Source organism: Nelumbo nucifera, chromosome 3 (genome assembly GCF_055504915.1).
Source record: "Nelumbo nucifera cultivar China Antique chromosome 3, China Antique-T2T, whole genome shotgun sequence".
Lineage (NCBI taxonomy): Eukaryota > Viridiplantae > Streptophyta > Magnoliopsida > Proteales > Nelumbonaceae > Nelumbo > Nelumbo nucifera.
Window position 1 is genome coordinate 44,984,593 of NC_142651.1, and position 17,237 is coordinate 45,001,829.

At 37.1% G+C, this 17,237-nt stretch overlaps 1 protein-coding gene across 1 annotated transcript; it reads right to left on the bottom strand.

Moving 5' to 3' along the window:
* Nucleotides 1-3,027: 3,027 nt before the first annotated feature.
* LOC104611414 (small ribosomal subunit protein eS4z) lies at nt 3,028-7,558 on the bottom strand. Its single transcript, XM_010278432.3, has 5 exons — nt 7,440-7,558; nt 5,692-5,769; nt 5,429-5,609; nt 3,837-3,934; nt 3,028-3,752 (listed from the first exon to the last, which is right to left on the bottom strand). Exons 1-5 carry the CDS (start codon nt 7,440-7,442, stop codon nt 3,309-3,311), a joined length of 804 nt encoding a protein of 267 aa, XP_010276734.1. The 5' UTR covers nt 7,443-7,558; the 3' UTR covers nt 3,028-3,308.
* Nucleotides 7,559-17,237: the final 9,679 nt, after the last annotated feature.

Sequence of the window (17,237 nt, forward strand, 5' to 3'; positions counted from 1 at the left end):
AAACCCCCGAAAGACTTCGTGCATGAGCACTTGGAAGGTGGCTGGTGCATTGGACAACCTGAAGGGCATCACCAGAAATTCGTAATGCCCATCGTGCGTTCAAAATGTTGTCTTAGGAACATCTGAGGCTCGTACTCGGATCTGATGGTACCCGGCTCGAAGGTCCAATTTGGAGAAAACCTGGGATCCGTGCAACTCGTCCAAAAGTTCGTCAATGTTAGGCATTGGGTATCTGTCCTTCACCATTACTGCATTTAGCTGCTGGTACTCTACGCAAAATCTCCAGCCTCTATCTTTCTTCTTCACTAGTAGCACTGGTGAGGAAAACAAGCTTGCGCTGGGCCAGATGATCCCATGGTTGACCATCTCCTAAACCAGTTTCTCTATCTCCCCTTTGTGATAATGGGGATACCGATAAGGACGCACACACACCGGTGCCGCCCCCTGATGCAACGGAATGGCATGGTCCAAGGCCCGTGGAGGAGGTAGACCCACCGGCTCTTTAAAGACATCCTCGAATTCTTTTAGTACCGATTGGATCTCGGGATCAATGGTGAGCTCCGTCATGCTGTGGTTGTCTAATATCTGTAACAAGAAACAACTCCCAGACTTGTGTACCTGTTTCTCCATTCAATCCCCAACTACTGCTCTCAGTTCAGGGGATCGGTGGCCATGCAGAAGGTGAATGTCGGCTTGGTCTTGGTATTCTAAGGAGAGGCTGTTGAAGTCCCATGTGACTAGGCCTAAGGTCCAAAGCCATTGGACTCTAGGAATGACATCCAATCCAGGCAATGATAACAAGAAAAAATCTGCAATAATCTCAGCCCCTTGTGTCCGAATGCGAACTCCATCGTAGCGGCCCTGTCCGGATACCTGATCCTCGTTTGCTACCGTCACTCTGAACCTGGCATCAAAAGTGAGCACCACCCTCGCCTTCATTGCCACCCTCAGGTCCATGAAGTTGTATGAAGATCCTGAGTCCATGAGAATAGTCACCAAAAGTGCCCCTACCATCCTGTTTAAGCGCATAGTCTGTGGGGTTTCAGCCCCGGAGATGGCATGCAGGGAGATGGTCAGTGTAGGCTCCAATTCTTCTTCCTCCAGGGTCGGACCAGGGTCGTCACCTTCCTCCTCCTCTGCTTCTCAGTTGATCCACAACAACTTTTATACCTTACACCCAGGGACATAGTGTTCCTCGCAGTTGTAGCATAATCCTTTCTCCCGCCTCTCTTTCATTTCCATTGGTGTGAGCCGGCGAATTTCCGGAAACCTCCTTGGAGACGGTCTGCTCGCCTGAGGGTCGCTTGCCGCTGCAAGACGTGGTTGCAAGTACTCCGGCCTAATTGTTCATCTTCGAGTTGCCCGCTCTTCTTCCTCCAGCAGCGCCAGGCGAAAGGCTCTAGCTAAAGTCATTGGTTCGAACTTTTCCATCCCTGCTCGTACCTCTGTTTTGGGACCCGCAATGAAACACCCGACTAGAGATTCTTCGTTCAGCCCCTTCACTCGACTGGAAATCCTCTGGAACTCCTCCATATACTCATGGACGGTGGAGGTTTGAGAGAGTTTTGCCAGCCGCCCCACATGGTTGCTTCCCAGGGGCCCATTGAATTGAACATCCAAGGCAACTATAAATTGATGCCAAGTGGGCTCAGCTTGATGATCCTTGTACCAGCTATACCACTCCACTGCCCACCCTTCAAACCCAAGGCTCGCCACTGCAACCCATCTCTCCTCGTGTACCTCCTGTAGGCGGAAGTACTGTTAGATGAGGAGAAGCCACCCATCTAGCTCGGTGCCTCCGAACTTCGGCAGTTCCACCTTCCAAAACTTTTGCGGGGAGATAAAGCCACTTCCCGAAGCCACCACCAGTGGATGACCGGTGCTGAGACTCCTCCTGTTGGTCCAGTTGTGAAGCGATGTAGTTTAGACGCTCAAGCATTTCAACGAACTTCATATTCATTTCCTCACGGGATTTTTCCAAGCTTCCTACGCTATCCTCCATTGCCAGTATCTGAGCTGCCCAGGGGTTCGCTTACTCTGATACCAAGATGTTAAGAACCTCTTCCCGTTGTCGAGGAAAGAGCTTCGAGTTTCCCCGAGCTATGGTTAGAATCACCACTCAAAGGGGATGGCCAAAAACGAGACCCAAGAGAATACTAATAATGATAAGGCAAGTTCAATCATTCGTTTTCATTATTCAATCATTTATAATCATGGGCAGTCAAAGACCGTTACATTAATGATGAGACACTCAACACAATACTAACAACTTGTACGAAAGATCAAGTGGTTCGAACAAAATATTCGGAGTGGCTGACGTGGCTATGATGAGGCGGCAACGCCCGTATCATGGTGTATTAGAAACAATCTGTAGATGGTTCTGATCTGCAAAAAAATCGCATATTTCCATCTACAAAATCTTGTGGCTCTGTCCACCCAGAATAAATTGAATGGTTACTATATGCGCTATATGCTATATAATAAATGGCCAAAGTATTTCTATATAAAATTATGCAGACAATAGATCCACTGATCCACCATCCACGCCCATTTAGAAGAATGAAGAGGTTCAAAGTTAAAACCACTGACAAGTAAACAATAACGTAAATGCCCCTTACATTTTAAATGCATATCAAAATTCCTTATTCTCAAATACGAAATACCAAACATGCTCCACTTTTTAATTACTAATATACCTAAAAAAATTCTGAATTCCCGTCGTCGATCTACTTGTCGAAATCTTATGAACAGAACAAGTGTAAAAACATGTAGCATAAAGGGCAGTTTGGTCCTCAAATATGTTTTGAGGAAATTCAAAAATTGTCATCATAAAAATCTAAATATATCATGTGATAACAAGCCATTTCACAAAGTGAAGATACATGTCAAATAAGTTTAGGAGGTGTTTGGTAGGGTATTTCAAAAATAAATCCAAAAAAAAGCATTACCAAAAAAATCCAAAAATAAAGAACCAATCCCATATTCTATGCATATCCAGTTCAACATGATACCTTTGCAATCCCAATAGGCAACAAATATCAACTACTCAGCCACGTTTCACTTTAAGTAGGTGAGCAGACACGGTAATATAGTATAGTGTGCCAAGCAAAACGGTTTTAACCTCTCTCAAAAATTGAACGTCTACAAAATTTTCAACAAGATGTACTGATGGAGAAAACAATAAACCTAAACTCTATGTGAGAAACAGTTTACCACTTAATCAACCATTAAAAACAGAAGAAGTATGAACGAAAAGACTCGGAAAGAAAAGCTCTAAAGAGAACTTTGCCTAGTTGCAACTCGCCAACTTATGCAGTGGAGGCTGCTGCTGCTGCTGCTGCTGCGATGCGCTTCCTTGCTTCCTCGATGATGGAAAGCTTAATACCCTTTCCCTTGGGAAGAGACACCCACGGCTTGGTCCCCTTGCCGATGGTGAAAACATTACCCAAACGAGTGGCAAATTCATGCCCTGTTGCATCCTGGACATGAATAGTCTCAAAGCTTCCCTTGTGCTTCTCCCTGTTCTTGATGACTCCTACACGTCCCCTGTTTCTACCACCAGTCACCATGACCACATTCCCAACATCGAACTTAATGAAATCAATGATCTTGTTGGTCTCGAGGTCAAGCTTGATAGTGTCGTTTGCCCTGATTAGAGGGTCTGGATAGCGGATGGTGCGCCCATCGTATGTGTTCAGGTAGGGAATACCCTTGTCTCCAAACTGAACTGATCGGACCTTGCATAGCTTGAACTGCAGACAACAAAATTTAGTTGTTGAGAATTTCATGGGAATTGCCTTCTAGACCACCTTGATGGGGTTTAAAAAATGTCTTACCTTTGCCTCTTCATCCTTGATAGAATGGAGGCGGAAGCGACCTTTTGTGTCGTATAGAAGTCGGAAATTCTCATTAGTCTTGGGAATTGACACAACATCTGCAAAAGATGATCAGGGAAAGAAGCAAAAATGAAATACTAAACAAGTAAATGAATAAAAACGCAAGATTCATGAGCAAAAATACAGCAAAGAAGATGCACCATTTAATTTATGATGGAATAATCAAACCAATGTTTTAAAACGCGGAGGCATGAAGCAAGGCGTTCCACTACCTAGAGACGTGAGGCATAGTTCAGAACGCAAAAGGCATAAGCCTCCCGAACACAAGGAGGCGTAAGCCTCCTTAAGAGGAGGGGGATTAGGAGGAGGATGAAGAGGAATGGGGGATCTCATTTTTTCTTTATTTTTAATAAAAATCTTTTATATTAAGAAGAATAAAAATGCATAAAATTAGTTGAAAGGGGGGGTCTTGTCGAAGCGGAAAGCCCCCCAGCCAAAGGGGCAGGGGACAAACCACTTTCTTTCCCCTTATCTTTTCTTCCCTTCCCTTCCCTTCCCTTTCCTTTCCTTTCCTTTTCTTTCCTTTTCTCCTTTTTTTCTTCTCTTTCTTTTTCTTTCCCTTCCCTTTCTTTTCCTTTACTTTTTTCTTTTTTTTCTGTCTTTTTATATCAGAGGTGCATGAGGCGTACGCCTCAGAGGTGTCAGCGCCTCTGGCATACGCCTCAGGGCGTTTTGGGAGCACCTTGCCTGGAGGCGTGCGTACGCCTCCCACGCCTTTTAAAACACTGAATCAAACATGCCATTATTACATCCATGTGTCATCATTTACTTGGAACAAGCCCAACAATCTCATGATAAAATGAGATTTTATGTTGGGACTTGAGAGTAACATCAAAGCAAATAAATGTGATAATCACTCAATGTCAACTATTTTCTAGCACTAAGCAACACCGACTATTCATGTTTTTCACAATATAATGACTATTCTCCTTCCCATTCTTCAGAAAAACAAAAACTTTTGTTTGACGTTAATGATGAATTCCAAACTTGGAATATTAGACCTTTTACCCTTGTATGATTATGTTAGACCTTTTTTCTTAAGAGCCCCCCTCTCAAATATCCACTGGCGCATACTTAAATCACTTTATGACTTGCCAATTTGAAACTTAAATAACTGGTCAGAATTCGTTGATCATGTTAAGCCAGTTCAGTGGATTCGAACAAGACATCAAAGAAGAAGTCTTTACCCTAGTTTATCTCATTGGTGAAAACCACTGAATGATAACCATGAAAAGTAAAAATATCCTACTATGACAATCAGGAAGAGAAAAAAATAGATAATGGATTTTTTTATGAGTACCATAGTTTTTAGTTAAAGGAAAATCTGCCTTCATGTTCTAGAAATAATCAGGGGACACAACCTCTTCTAATTAGTAATTATACCAAATTGATGCATGTACTTTTTAGTAGATCAAGAAGTATAGAGTTTTAATTTAATGGATTAATTAGACTTATCTAAGACAGAAAAGCAGCCCTGTGGTGAATACTATTCCTATAACAAGGATAGTGCATAGAAGTGGGTGAGTATTTACCCATGAAACCGGCAGGGTATGTCTTGTCTGTTCTAACTTTTCCATCAACCAAAACATGCCTTTGCATTAAGATAGCAATAACTTCACGATATGTAAGAGCATATTTCAACCGGTTTCGCAGAATAAGGATCAGTGGCAAGCATTCACGGGCTTTGTGGGGCCCAGATGATGGTTTAGGAGCCTATAAAAAAAGTAATCTCATTAACATACAAGCATAAAAAATGTTAACAGAAGAAATGTCTGCCAAGGAAGTCTAAACTTACAAATGCACCCCCGAGCTTGTCAAGCATCCAATGCTTCGGGGCATTGAGCCTCTTCAGATGTTTCTTCAACCCTCTAGCCTGAAGTCCAAAAGTAAATCGTTCAAAATTAGAGGAGAGATTTAACAACCAAAGGAAAGCCAAAAAAAAGATTACAAAAAATAGACTTATCACTCAGCAACCAAACCAAGATCCAAGAATAACATAAAATATAACAAAAGTCCAAGTGTCAAAATTTTATCTTCGGGAAGCAAATAGCAATTTCATAACTCGTCTGCTCATGTGGAAGAGTTAGATATATACTTAACCTAAAGGGAGGGTTAGAGTTAGACATTCACTTGATACTAGGTGTGTTTGGATTCAATGAATAGAACTGGAAATCAAAAGGGGAAGTCAAAAGCAAATGAACAAGAAAGACCAGGACCCTCAGAAAATTCCAAAATCAACTAAAAAGGGTTGCTGTTGCAGGTAGTGCTTTTCCTAGGCTCTGTTGGTTTATCATTCCTTTGTATAAAAAAAAAAACAACTAAAAGGTTGAAACATGACTAAAATTCTTCTGCTCTCTGGATTCCAGCTAGATCCGTTTTCAGAGGAAAATGGATAAAATCCGGAAAGTAGTGATTTGTGAGTCCTCTTCTGTCCTGTTTTATCTGCTTCTACCCCAAGCCAAAGAGAGTCTAATAGGATGGAAAGCCTATTTCTGAACTAGCCCAAGATGAATTACAACAAAAAAAAAACATAAAACTTTCTCTATTAGAAACCCATTTGTAACTTCAGGGAAATACCAACACCATAAACCTTTAATCACCAAATTTTAAGAACCATGACCACAACGGAGGATTATTATTTAAGCACACGCTCATCAAATCCATCTAACAACCATCTCTACAAGAATTTATATCAACAAAATACGATACGGATAACTGTATGCAAGAACCATTGACTTCAAACCCAAGTACATGGAAAGTGCATATTCAACAGACATTCAAAGGAAGAAGATAATACAGTATTTGGAGCATTCCAATCATCCCCAAATACAAAGTGACAACCCTATAAAATTCAAAGGTTTTGAATGCTTAAGATGCTTCTTTTTTTATCAGTAGTGGATTTTTATCTTTTTGCTCCAAGGGGCTACACAACGTGGGTAGCCCATCCCCCAAACCCATAAACCCCCAACCTAACCTAGGTGCAGGCAAGATTCGATCCCAAGTACAAGAACGACATTATTTCTGTTATAAATTCTTTTTGTTTTGATCAATGTTGTTCCTTCATGATTTGAGTGAAGCTTCAATTAAGTTTCACGGTAATCATTTGGAAGAGAAACATTAAACCTCTGTATTTTGAGAGAAAATGTGGACTATAAATGGGTAGTGTCAAGAAAGGCAATTCTACATCAAACAAAAGAAAGGAAGCAGTACTAGTTATTTGAAAACTCGTAGACAATTGGGCACAAAAGAACCAATAAAGCTATCCCCGATGTAATATGCAGCTCCTAAACAGAGCCCATATTTCACCAAGGTAAAATACAATTCCTTCCAATATGACTTCTAGCTAATATGCCACTTCCACTGACAACTACCATGTCGAAACTGCAGACACAAGAACCATCTCTACAGGAGCATAGAAAATGTATGATACTGAATACGAAAGATCTGAGAACTGGATCACTAATAGATTTGAAGACATGAAATGGCATAAACTAGATAAAAATTTTATTTTTCAGGAGAAAAGGAAGGAAGAGGGCAACTTACCATTCTTCTGCCTGGGGTGCAGCGATCAGAGCTTGGGGTGGGATGGGGGGTGGGGGGAGGAGAGCGACGGCGACGCAGAAGAGACGGCTTTAGGGTTCTGAACGATGAAATATATACGATCGCTACAGAACAAGGCGATGTTTCCGCATGTTTACTGGTTCGATTGAACCCGAACCAATGTAAGTTGACCATAGACCGACTCGTCCGGTTAATGGAACTGATTACCGTAAACGGATCGGATTCGGCATCCGATTAATGAAAACCGAAATCCGAAATCTCGGATCAAATTCTGATTTGATCCGAAATTAAAAAAGGTAATTATTTTTTGACTTGTATAATACATTAATATAAATATAATATATTGAATTTTTATAATTTATATAAAATTACATTTTTATATTTTATATATAACTATATATTTTTAATATTAAAATCAACATATATTATAATATAATCGTATTTGAAATTTTGAATTTTAATAAGATCGGATGGCTTTAAATCTTAATCCAATCTAGTTATATAAGCATATCATCCAAATCGAATCCATTAGATCAAATGTCATATCAGATTTCAGATTTCCGAAGTCCATGGGAGCCCTTGAGTATGTCAATGTGGTCTCAAGGCACCCTCTCAGAGCAAGCCTAGTGAATAGGACTGTAAATGGATATGATTCAGATTGGATCCAGCTGCATCCACATCTACATCAGAATCAGAATATAAAATCTATAGATCCGCATTAGCATTCGATTATTATGTCATGTTTCAGATCGGATTGAGATTTAATCTATAATAATATTACAATCATTATATTGTGTTTAAAATAACCAAAATATTAAAAAAGTAAAAAAAAAAACTGATTAGTTTTAAAACATATATGTATAATAAATATGTATAAATATTAAATATTAAATTTATCGATTTTAAAATTAGAAAACTAAGATAAATAATTTGATTTATAATAGAAATAAATGAAAAGATTTCTAGGAGAGAAGAGAAGAGCGAGAAAAAGAGATGGGAGAAGCCAATAATCTTTCCAATCACCCGGCCCAATAATTTAAAAACCTCTAGAAGTATATTGATCCACTTTGGAATCTCAACAAAACTTTTAGGCTCAGTTTGGAAGGAGTGCAAATATAAATATGTACAGTACAAATACATACAAAATAATACAAAATGTAAGGTTTTGCACTCTACATATTTGTATTTGTACTCCATCCAAACTAAGCCTTAACAACATATTGTTACAAAAGTAAAAAATGCATAAATGATACCAGAGGTGACAGGACTACCATATCTTTTGGTTATACACTTCATGGCAACTCCCATATCCCATAAGTGCTACTTAATTCTCAACGTAATTGACTTATTTTCTCCTTGGCGAAAAACAAGAAAATAAGATAGGGAGTGAAAGAGGTAGGATTTGGAGAGAAATAGGGCAAGAGGGTTTGGGTCTATTATGGCCTTTTTATGGAAGAAAAAAAAAGACAAAATTTACTTTTTTTTATCTTGGATTTAAGTGGAGGGGCATCAAGGAGTTACAAAATAGTCCATAACGTTTTAGTGGGATTCTTTGCATTTGTTTTTGTTTTTGCCTTTTTTTTTTTTGGGTGGGGGGAGGGATTCACTCTAGGTCCCATTCATTTAGCGGTAAATAAGATGGGGAAGTTGGTCAATTGGTATCATTTTCCCGATCACCAATTTTATAATGTTCTTTTTGCAATAAGTATTGGCCCCATGGTAAAGAGAGCTGCATTTACCTGGGTAAAACTTACTCATGTCCTAGGTGGGTAAATAATTTTTACTCTAGGGGGGGGGGAAGTTTATAAAACATAATGCGACAAGTTTGTCTATTTTAATATTAACTTTTTATGAATAAAAAATCATTATATTACTTAGAATCAAAAGAACATGGGTAAGTAAATTTACCTGTCTAAGTAATGCCCAGGAAGCATTTACCTACGTAAGTGCACTTATCCAAATAAGTGAGAAATTTGTAAATGAGTGGGGCTTAACCATCTGTCACTACCTCCAACTACTAACTATACAAATAATACTAGTTTTAACAAAATGTTTGGGGGGCCAAGGACCTCAACTTTATACTTGTCGTCACCCATGTATATAAACTAGTAGGTGTGCACGTGACAGTTCTACATTATGATAATGATAGTAATAATATATCCAAAATTTTCTATAAACTTTATGTATATTTTATTTTGTTTGTTTTTATATTTTATATTTTTTCTTATTAATCAGATGTAGATTGTAAAATCCAAATCTAATTACATAAACAGCTCATTCAAATATGTGATAATCGAATAAAATTGTGAAGTTTCAAGTATCATTGATAGGCCTACCTATTTGGCTAGACTATTCTTTTTGTAATGTTTTATTTTGTTTATGTATCTTTTTTCTTTTATTCATTTATCAAAAATGTAAGATTTAAATAGAGAAAATTGAATGAGGTGAAAATTAGTAGTTCAATTTACAATTTAAACCTTACAACTAGACATGTTCATGGATCGAGCTCGGGCTTGACTTTTGCTAAAATTTTAATGGGCCCAGCACAAAGCCCGAACCCGACACAATACAATTAAATATGGGCTAAATTCAAAATTGAGTATTTTAGTAAAAAAAAAGTATCACAATCTTATTCATATTGTTAATAGTAGTGTAAATATAGAGTTATAGATGTGTTTAATTTTTTTATAGTTATTGTTGTATTTTTGTGTGTAAAAATAATTCTAATATGACAAACTTATACATGCGCCTGAATGTTTTTTTTTGCAAAATTTATGTATTTTTCATTTTTTTTATTTTATTATTTATTTATGACATTAAAGGTTACACATTTAACCCAAAAGTTGAACTGTTTATTAATTTTTATATTTCATTTTTTGTTAGTTCTAAATTATGTATTTCACTTTCATTATCAATAAAATAATTCTTTTTTATTACACTTATTATTTTTTTAATTTGATTAATAAAAATATAATAAATGTGTCTACCTTTTCTTATAGATTTTTTTTTAATTTTATATATTTATTTATATTTTAAAATTTTTATTACTTAACTATGATCTCATAGGTTGATCAATTTGATTTTAATGGTTGAATTTCTTACCCACCACTTGGATAAAGAATGGTTTCGTTTTTTAGTCAATTTTAAAATATATGAGTTTATATTGTTAAAAATATTGACATAGATTTAATTAGAAAAAAAATTATTAAATAAAAAATAAATTAAATAAATATAAGATTTAATAAGAGAAAATTGGGATTTAATACCTTAAGTATAAAACTTAATGAGAGGGAATTAAATGAGGTGGAAAGTAATAATTGAAGTTACATTTTAACCCTTATAATTCGAGATAGACTAAATACACAAATATGAGTATTTTAATAGCCATTAAATCTAGCAATAAATCTATAATAAAATGATTTTTATACCCTTTATAGAACAAAAAAAATAGAAGATAATTTTAATCCAAAAAAAGTTTCACATTACATCCACACTTATATATATATATATATATATATATATATATATATATATATATATATTATACTATGGCACCTAAAATACATATTATATAATATTGTATGTACATAATATAATCTACACTATATTATAAGGATACTTGCCTTAGGCCTAGAACCAATCATTGTTCCGGGCTATAGCCAAAATCACATATGTAAAGCCAATCACCCCTAGAGTGGCTATAATGTATTGTAAATAGGCTGTGAGTAGCGCCAATCACCCCTAGAGCTCCCAAAAAAGCGACTCCATGGAGAGATAGTCTGTTGTTAACAATACTACTCTACTCATAATTTTACAACTATTATATAACTCTTCGGTTGATCATAGTTTATAACCTGAAATTTATCATTACATTGTTCTAAGCCTTGACTCTTTGAATTGGTAAAACCCATGAGAATATATCCTAAACTATAATGCATTAAAGCTTGCATTTGCATCTCTTTTAGAGTAGGTTTCTATCATTATCCTGAATTCACATTATCCCAAATTTGATTTGAATTCTAAAAGAGAGTTTTTACTTATATATAAAACCTCATTCGATTAGATTTCTTTATCTCAAAGTTCATGAGTTAGTTCATGATTCACTAATTGCTTTTTTTTTTTTTTTGTTTTTTTTTTATATATTAAGGTTGTGTTTGGTTTGAAGAAAAAAGTGGCAAAAGGAAGGGAAAGGCAGAGAAATCTTTATAAACATTGTATAGATTTTTCTACCTTTCCCTACATTTTCCTTCAAATCAAGCATAGCTTAAAGGACATAAAATGTGCTACACAACACGAGGGGTAACCCCTCCCTCGAGCATCAAACAAAAGAATAAGACTTAGAAAACAGTTTGGCCTCAAGGACGCCTCCTCTCTACCCTCAAAATCCAGATTCCCACCGCGAAATTTGCTTTTCTGAATGCATAGGAATATTTCACATTTAACCTATTCCTTTCATAAAGATGATAGCATTCTTTCTATAATGTTTTTAATATTCCACACTACTGGAATATCAAAACCCTTTAGGCAATCAATCACAAGCTTTGAATCGCTTTCAATAATCAGATTCAAACCTGTAAACTCAATATATAGCCATACAATGGGGTTTCAGAGGCAACCACGCTTCCCCAACACTAAACACTAATTGAACAAAATCCAATATATTTGCTACTCGTGTGTAAGATTCGTTCCTGATCATCATTTCTTACAATGTACCCAATTGCAGCGGCTCCATCACTTTGACTCGAAGCATCAAAATTAATTTTGAAGCTGGAGGCACTAAGCAGATCCATATTGGTTCATCAAATTGAACTCTCGACACTCCTCCCTGGCTTTTCTTTCATTTTCATTTTTCTATAAAACGCCAAAGTATATAGCCAGTAAGCTCTTTTGGAATACTATTTCCATGTTTTTCCAAATTAAATATTCTGTTCCACCATGTAAGTACAGGTTAGGCTGATCGGTGGTTTTAGGCACAACTGAATCTCTCATAATCAACCAGACTTGTTTAGCAAGATGGGACCTCAGGAAGATGTGAGAATAATCCTCACTTTCCCCACAGAGAGTGAATCGCGCCTGACAGGTCTTAAAATTATCAAGACCCATCCAAATCTTCCACCCAATTGAGAGTCCAAAAACCTTCTCTAAAACAAATAAATAAATAAATCCCCTGATGGCAGTCCTCTTTGTAATTGTAATGCACCAACTCCATTCAATTTTGCCCTGTCCACAGCCAAAAACACAACCCCACCAAACCTTACTGCACTCAAAGCTCTAACCCTTGACGCCAAAAGCTCCCATGGTTACGAGATAATAGCACAGTACCAATCAAGTCTCGGTTTTTTCTTTTCTTTTTTTTTTTTTTTTCTAATGGGTGAGGGGTGGAGGCAAGAAAATAAAGAATCCAAAGAAGGGTTATGTTGTTCAAGAATGGGTTTTGGCTTTGAGGCCTCTTGGGTGATGAAGTGATGATGTATGGCTTAGAAAATTATCAGGTGGCCGATTTTGAGGAGGTTATGTGTGTCTGAGACAGTTGAGAGGATAAGTTAAAAGAGAATGGCGAAACCAGTTGTCAATTGACTACGCAATGTTTGAGGTGCAAAGCTTTGAATTTACGCAATGTTTCACTTTCACAGAGCAAAAGAAAGAGATGGAAACGTTCCACAATCAGGAAAAGGGATCAGAGAGCAGGTTGAAGCTCGTAGAACCGATCAAACCGAAAGGCTTGAAAAAATTTTGCACCACTAGTGCTCATGTGTCCAAACAATTGCACTCTATATCTAATTTATAATTAGATTGAATATGCCGCTATGCAATCCTATAAATACCTAAAAAGTAGAGATAAAATGTTATATTATCAATAAATATCATAGTTCTTCAAGTTTCATTCATATAAGTTATATTTGTAACATATGATTAAGGGTAAAATACTTAAAACTACCTATATGTTTTGGCAAATACATTAAATCTTATACAAGTGTTTAAAAAGTCGTTTAAAATACTTTTAGGTTTTTTAATAATTGACAAAATACTCCCTTATTAGTGTCATTACAATTCGTTCATATGTAATGCTCTTGATTTATATAATTTTTTACTTAAAAGACAATTTTCTTAAACTATTCCTATTGTTTAATTAATTGATTAATTATACCTTATTATTTAACTACTGTCTTTCACCGTCATTATTATTTCTAACAATTAATATCGTGATTAAATGTTACTAGAAAAAATAAAATATCAAATTTACCCTTCATTGTCCCTCCACTCCATCTTTTACTCTTGGAACCCTCAGCTGCAAAATGTTGAGGGTGTTAATGACGATGTGGGAACAGTCAGTTCTGTAGCACCGTTTCTTCATGACCGGATAACAGAGGTCAAGAACGGTCTGTAAAAAGTCACCGATGACGAGGGAAGAAAGGAGAGAGAGAGAGGGGGGGGGGGGGGGGGGGGGGGATCAGAGCAAATTTTGGTTTCGCAAGCTTGAAAAAGATGAACAGAGTTGGCCGAAGGTGGAGGAAGAAGAAATAGAAGAAGAATGAACTAAGTCTGTCTAGACCCAAGAAAAACCGTTGTCGGTTGTGACCACTATTAGTCCCTGGAACACAGCGGTGGGACCATTGTCAGATTGGATTACCATTCGTACATGATTTTGGTCACTGGAACACAGCGGTGGCCGGTGGGAACACCATTGTCGGTCCCAGCCCGAAATTTGGGGTTCAATTTTGGCTAAAAATTTGGGGAATTTTGAAGAGAACCCCTGTTTTTTTCCCTTTCGTTGCAAGTTGCAAAGATCCACACTCACAGTCCAACGCCACCACACTACTCATTCCTGCGGTAGTAGTCAGACTTCGTTGTACATCTTCACCAAAAAGCACATGTTCACCATTGTTGGGCTCAAAGGTCGATCCCCTATTTTACCGCTATACGAGAATCCTCGGAAGAAAGAGCCCCAGTGGATCATCTTACTTCCTCATCTTCAAAGCTCTCTGCCATGTCAACCCTTGCACTGAGAGAGAAAGCAAAATAGTCCCCTACTAAACAAAACTTCTGCGATCAGGCCTCCGTCATTAGAACTGCACATCGTCGTTTTTCACCACCGACAACAACCATACTTGCTGCAACTGCTAATCCAGTTAGTTATTTCTCGTTCAACTAATTGGGTCAAACGATCAACACTGTGGCCTTATCCAGCATTAATTGTCGATTTGTGGGCTTTATCAAGAGGCAATAGTTGATCGAAGGCAATATGTAAGGCTGTTGCCGTTTCGGATTCACCCATTCTAATCAAGTCTGTGCGATTCGTTTGCCCTATAGACGCTGCTGCAACGATCAACTTCATCGATTCCTGTTATTGATATTTTCTTTTACAATTAGTTATTGCTTGTAATTAGTCACTACTACTAATATGAGTCAGACCCACGATCCATTGCGCCATCATCGGAAGAGGGGCAACTCCTTTAGAAAATTGCAGCTCTGACGTCGATTTCTAACTCTCGGGTTATGAAATCGTTATAATGGAAGCTACAAAAGCTTCTCTACAAGTTGGCGCTTTAGCAGCTGTAGCATCAACTTGGCCTCAGAGATGACTGGTCCTCCATGATGCGTCACGACGGACAGTACTGGCCTACCCAATGTGTATGTGGTTTACCTCCCCCGTGAGGATGCTCCACATGGTTCATTGTCTTTAATTGCATTTTGTTGAAAAACATGCAGATGGCTGAATTTTTAAATTTGAAAAACATCCATAAAGGTAGTTTAAGTATTTTACCCTATAATTAATAATCATTTTTAGTTCATTTTAATATTTTATTAATAATATGTAATATTTTGGTTATTTTTAGTCTAATTCAATTATACTATTTAGTATACAATTATAATCTTTTTGTTTTTTATACAATTGGAGTAAACAAAGAACTAAAAAAAGGCATACAGACACTAAAAAGAAGCAGTAAAATGACCCCAGGCATCAGAAAAACAAATGTAGTTGAAGAGATGATCTTTGACCCATGCTTGTCAAGCGATCTCGATCTGCTACAAAATTTGCTTCCCTAAATGCATGAGAATAGGAGATGTTTAGCTCAAAACTGAGTTTGAGATGTTGACATTCATTGATGAGATTGCATAAGTGTCATGGAGGCACCAAATGTTCACGAAGGCAGTCAATGATAAGACTAAAATCCCCTTCTATGATATATTTGTTCTCAGGAAATTTGGATGCAATATGGTAGGCTACAAGAGCTCTACCCATGCTTCTGCCTCATTTATCGAGCATTCTCCAATGGTTCTACAAGTCACCCATATAATCTGACCCCATTCATCCCTCATGATAACTCCAACAGCTGAGATGCCATCTTGATTTCTAGAGGCGTCAAAATTGAGCTTGGCCCGACGACCATTATCTGGCGAAGTCCATCTAATTAAATTATCCCTCTTCCCCACTGTATTGGTTAAGGGCAACGGTTGACAAGCAACTAAGTATTCATCAAAATCTCTTTTGACTTTACTAAATACCTGATCCATGGGATAGTTTTTGTTATTATAAACCTTGTTTATTTTGCCTTCTCCATAAGTTCCACAGCTTTTTCTAGAGAAAGTTTTGAGTTATGTTTTGGACCAGCACTTGAAATCTTATCCCACCAACATTCTGGATTGGGCACAAGCTTAAAGTCGCTACATCTTTGCCACAACAGCTTGACCTCTTCACAACTGTGAAGGAAGTATTTTAGGTCTTCCTCATTTCCACAAAAAGAGCAATCAACATTATCAACAAGATCTAATTTTTTAACTACGATTTTATTAACATTTTATTTTTTAAACCTAAGTACAGTTTCCAGATTTTGCTTAATCTCTTAACATCTGCATTATCACATAGGGTGCCCTCTAGGAGATTGTAGGCGGATTTTATAGAATACTCACCATTTGGACTAAATTTCCAAATTATCCTATCCCCAGTATCTCTTGATGGAATTGGGATTGCTCTGATTTGGCCTCATTGCTTGAGGCTTACCTTACTCAAGATTTTCTCCTTGTTCCATGAATTTGAATTGGAGATAAATTCATTCACTATATTAAGAAGGTTAGAATGAGAGTTTGGATCCTCATTCACTAAAGCTCTTTCTCCAAAACCACTTGTCCATTTCCTAATTGCCACTTCATCCCTTTCTTTAAAATATCTCGGAAATGGAAGATGCTTCTCCAAGTCCAAGAAAACCGACTTTTTTGCCTTAATTAGCCAGAAATTCCCATTTTTTATATATTTATTTTTTCATAATTTGGACCCATAAGTTTTCAAGTTGGGTAAGAAGTTCCCAACCCAGTTTGGCATTTGAGATTTTTTAAACCCCACCCCCCATTTCTTTTCGAATGGCAAATTAACTCCCCATTTAACAATTTTAAGTGGGATTTAAATTCAAAAAAATGAAATGCAAACACTTCAGCATTTGCAATAAATTCAAAACATTATATTAATTGATTTTTTTTTTTTTCAAAAACCGGCGTGTTTGCATTTCACTGAGGGACTCTGGGTTATTCTGCAAGGTAATATTTCCTCCTAACAAAGATGGGGGGAAGTGCAACCCCAAAGGTCCTAAAGCCTTAACCAACTTATAGAGTGTAGGTGCATGGGCAGTGTCTTCCCATTGACACCTTCATGGACAGTGTCTCAGTTGGGAGAAAGAAGGTGATTCCCTCCTAATCGAGCAACTGAAATCATCATTATCTGATTGGCAAATATATGGGGTCAGTATATATTTAACAGAAATAAATGAACTTATAAGAAGGAAG

Excerpts from the sequence above, each read along its gene's own strand:
- LOC104611414 (XM_010278432.3), bottom strand. Across the intron at positions 3,935-5,428 it reads ATACCCTGCCGGTTTCATGG|ATGTTGTGTCAATTCCCAAG; the intron begins GTAAATACTCAC and ends CATCTTTTGCAG. Across the intron at positions 3,753-3,836 it reads TCAAGGATGAAGAGGCAAAG|TTCAAGCTATGCAAGGTCCG; the intron begins GTAAGACATTTT and ends TGTTGTCTGCAG.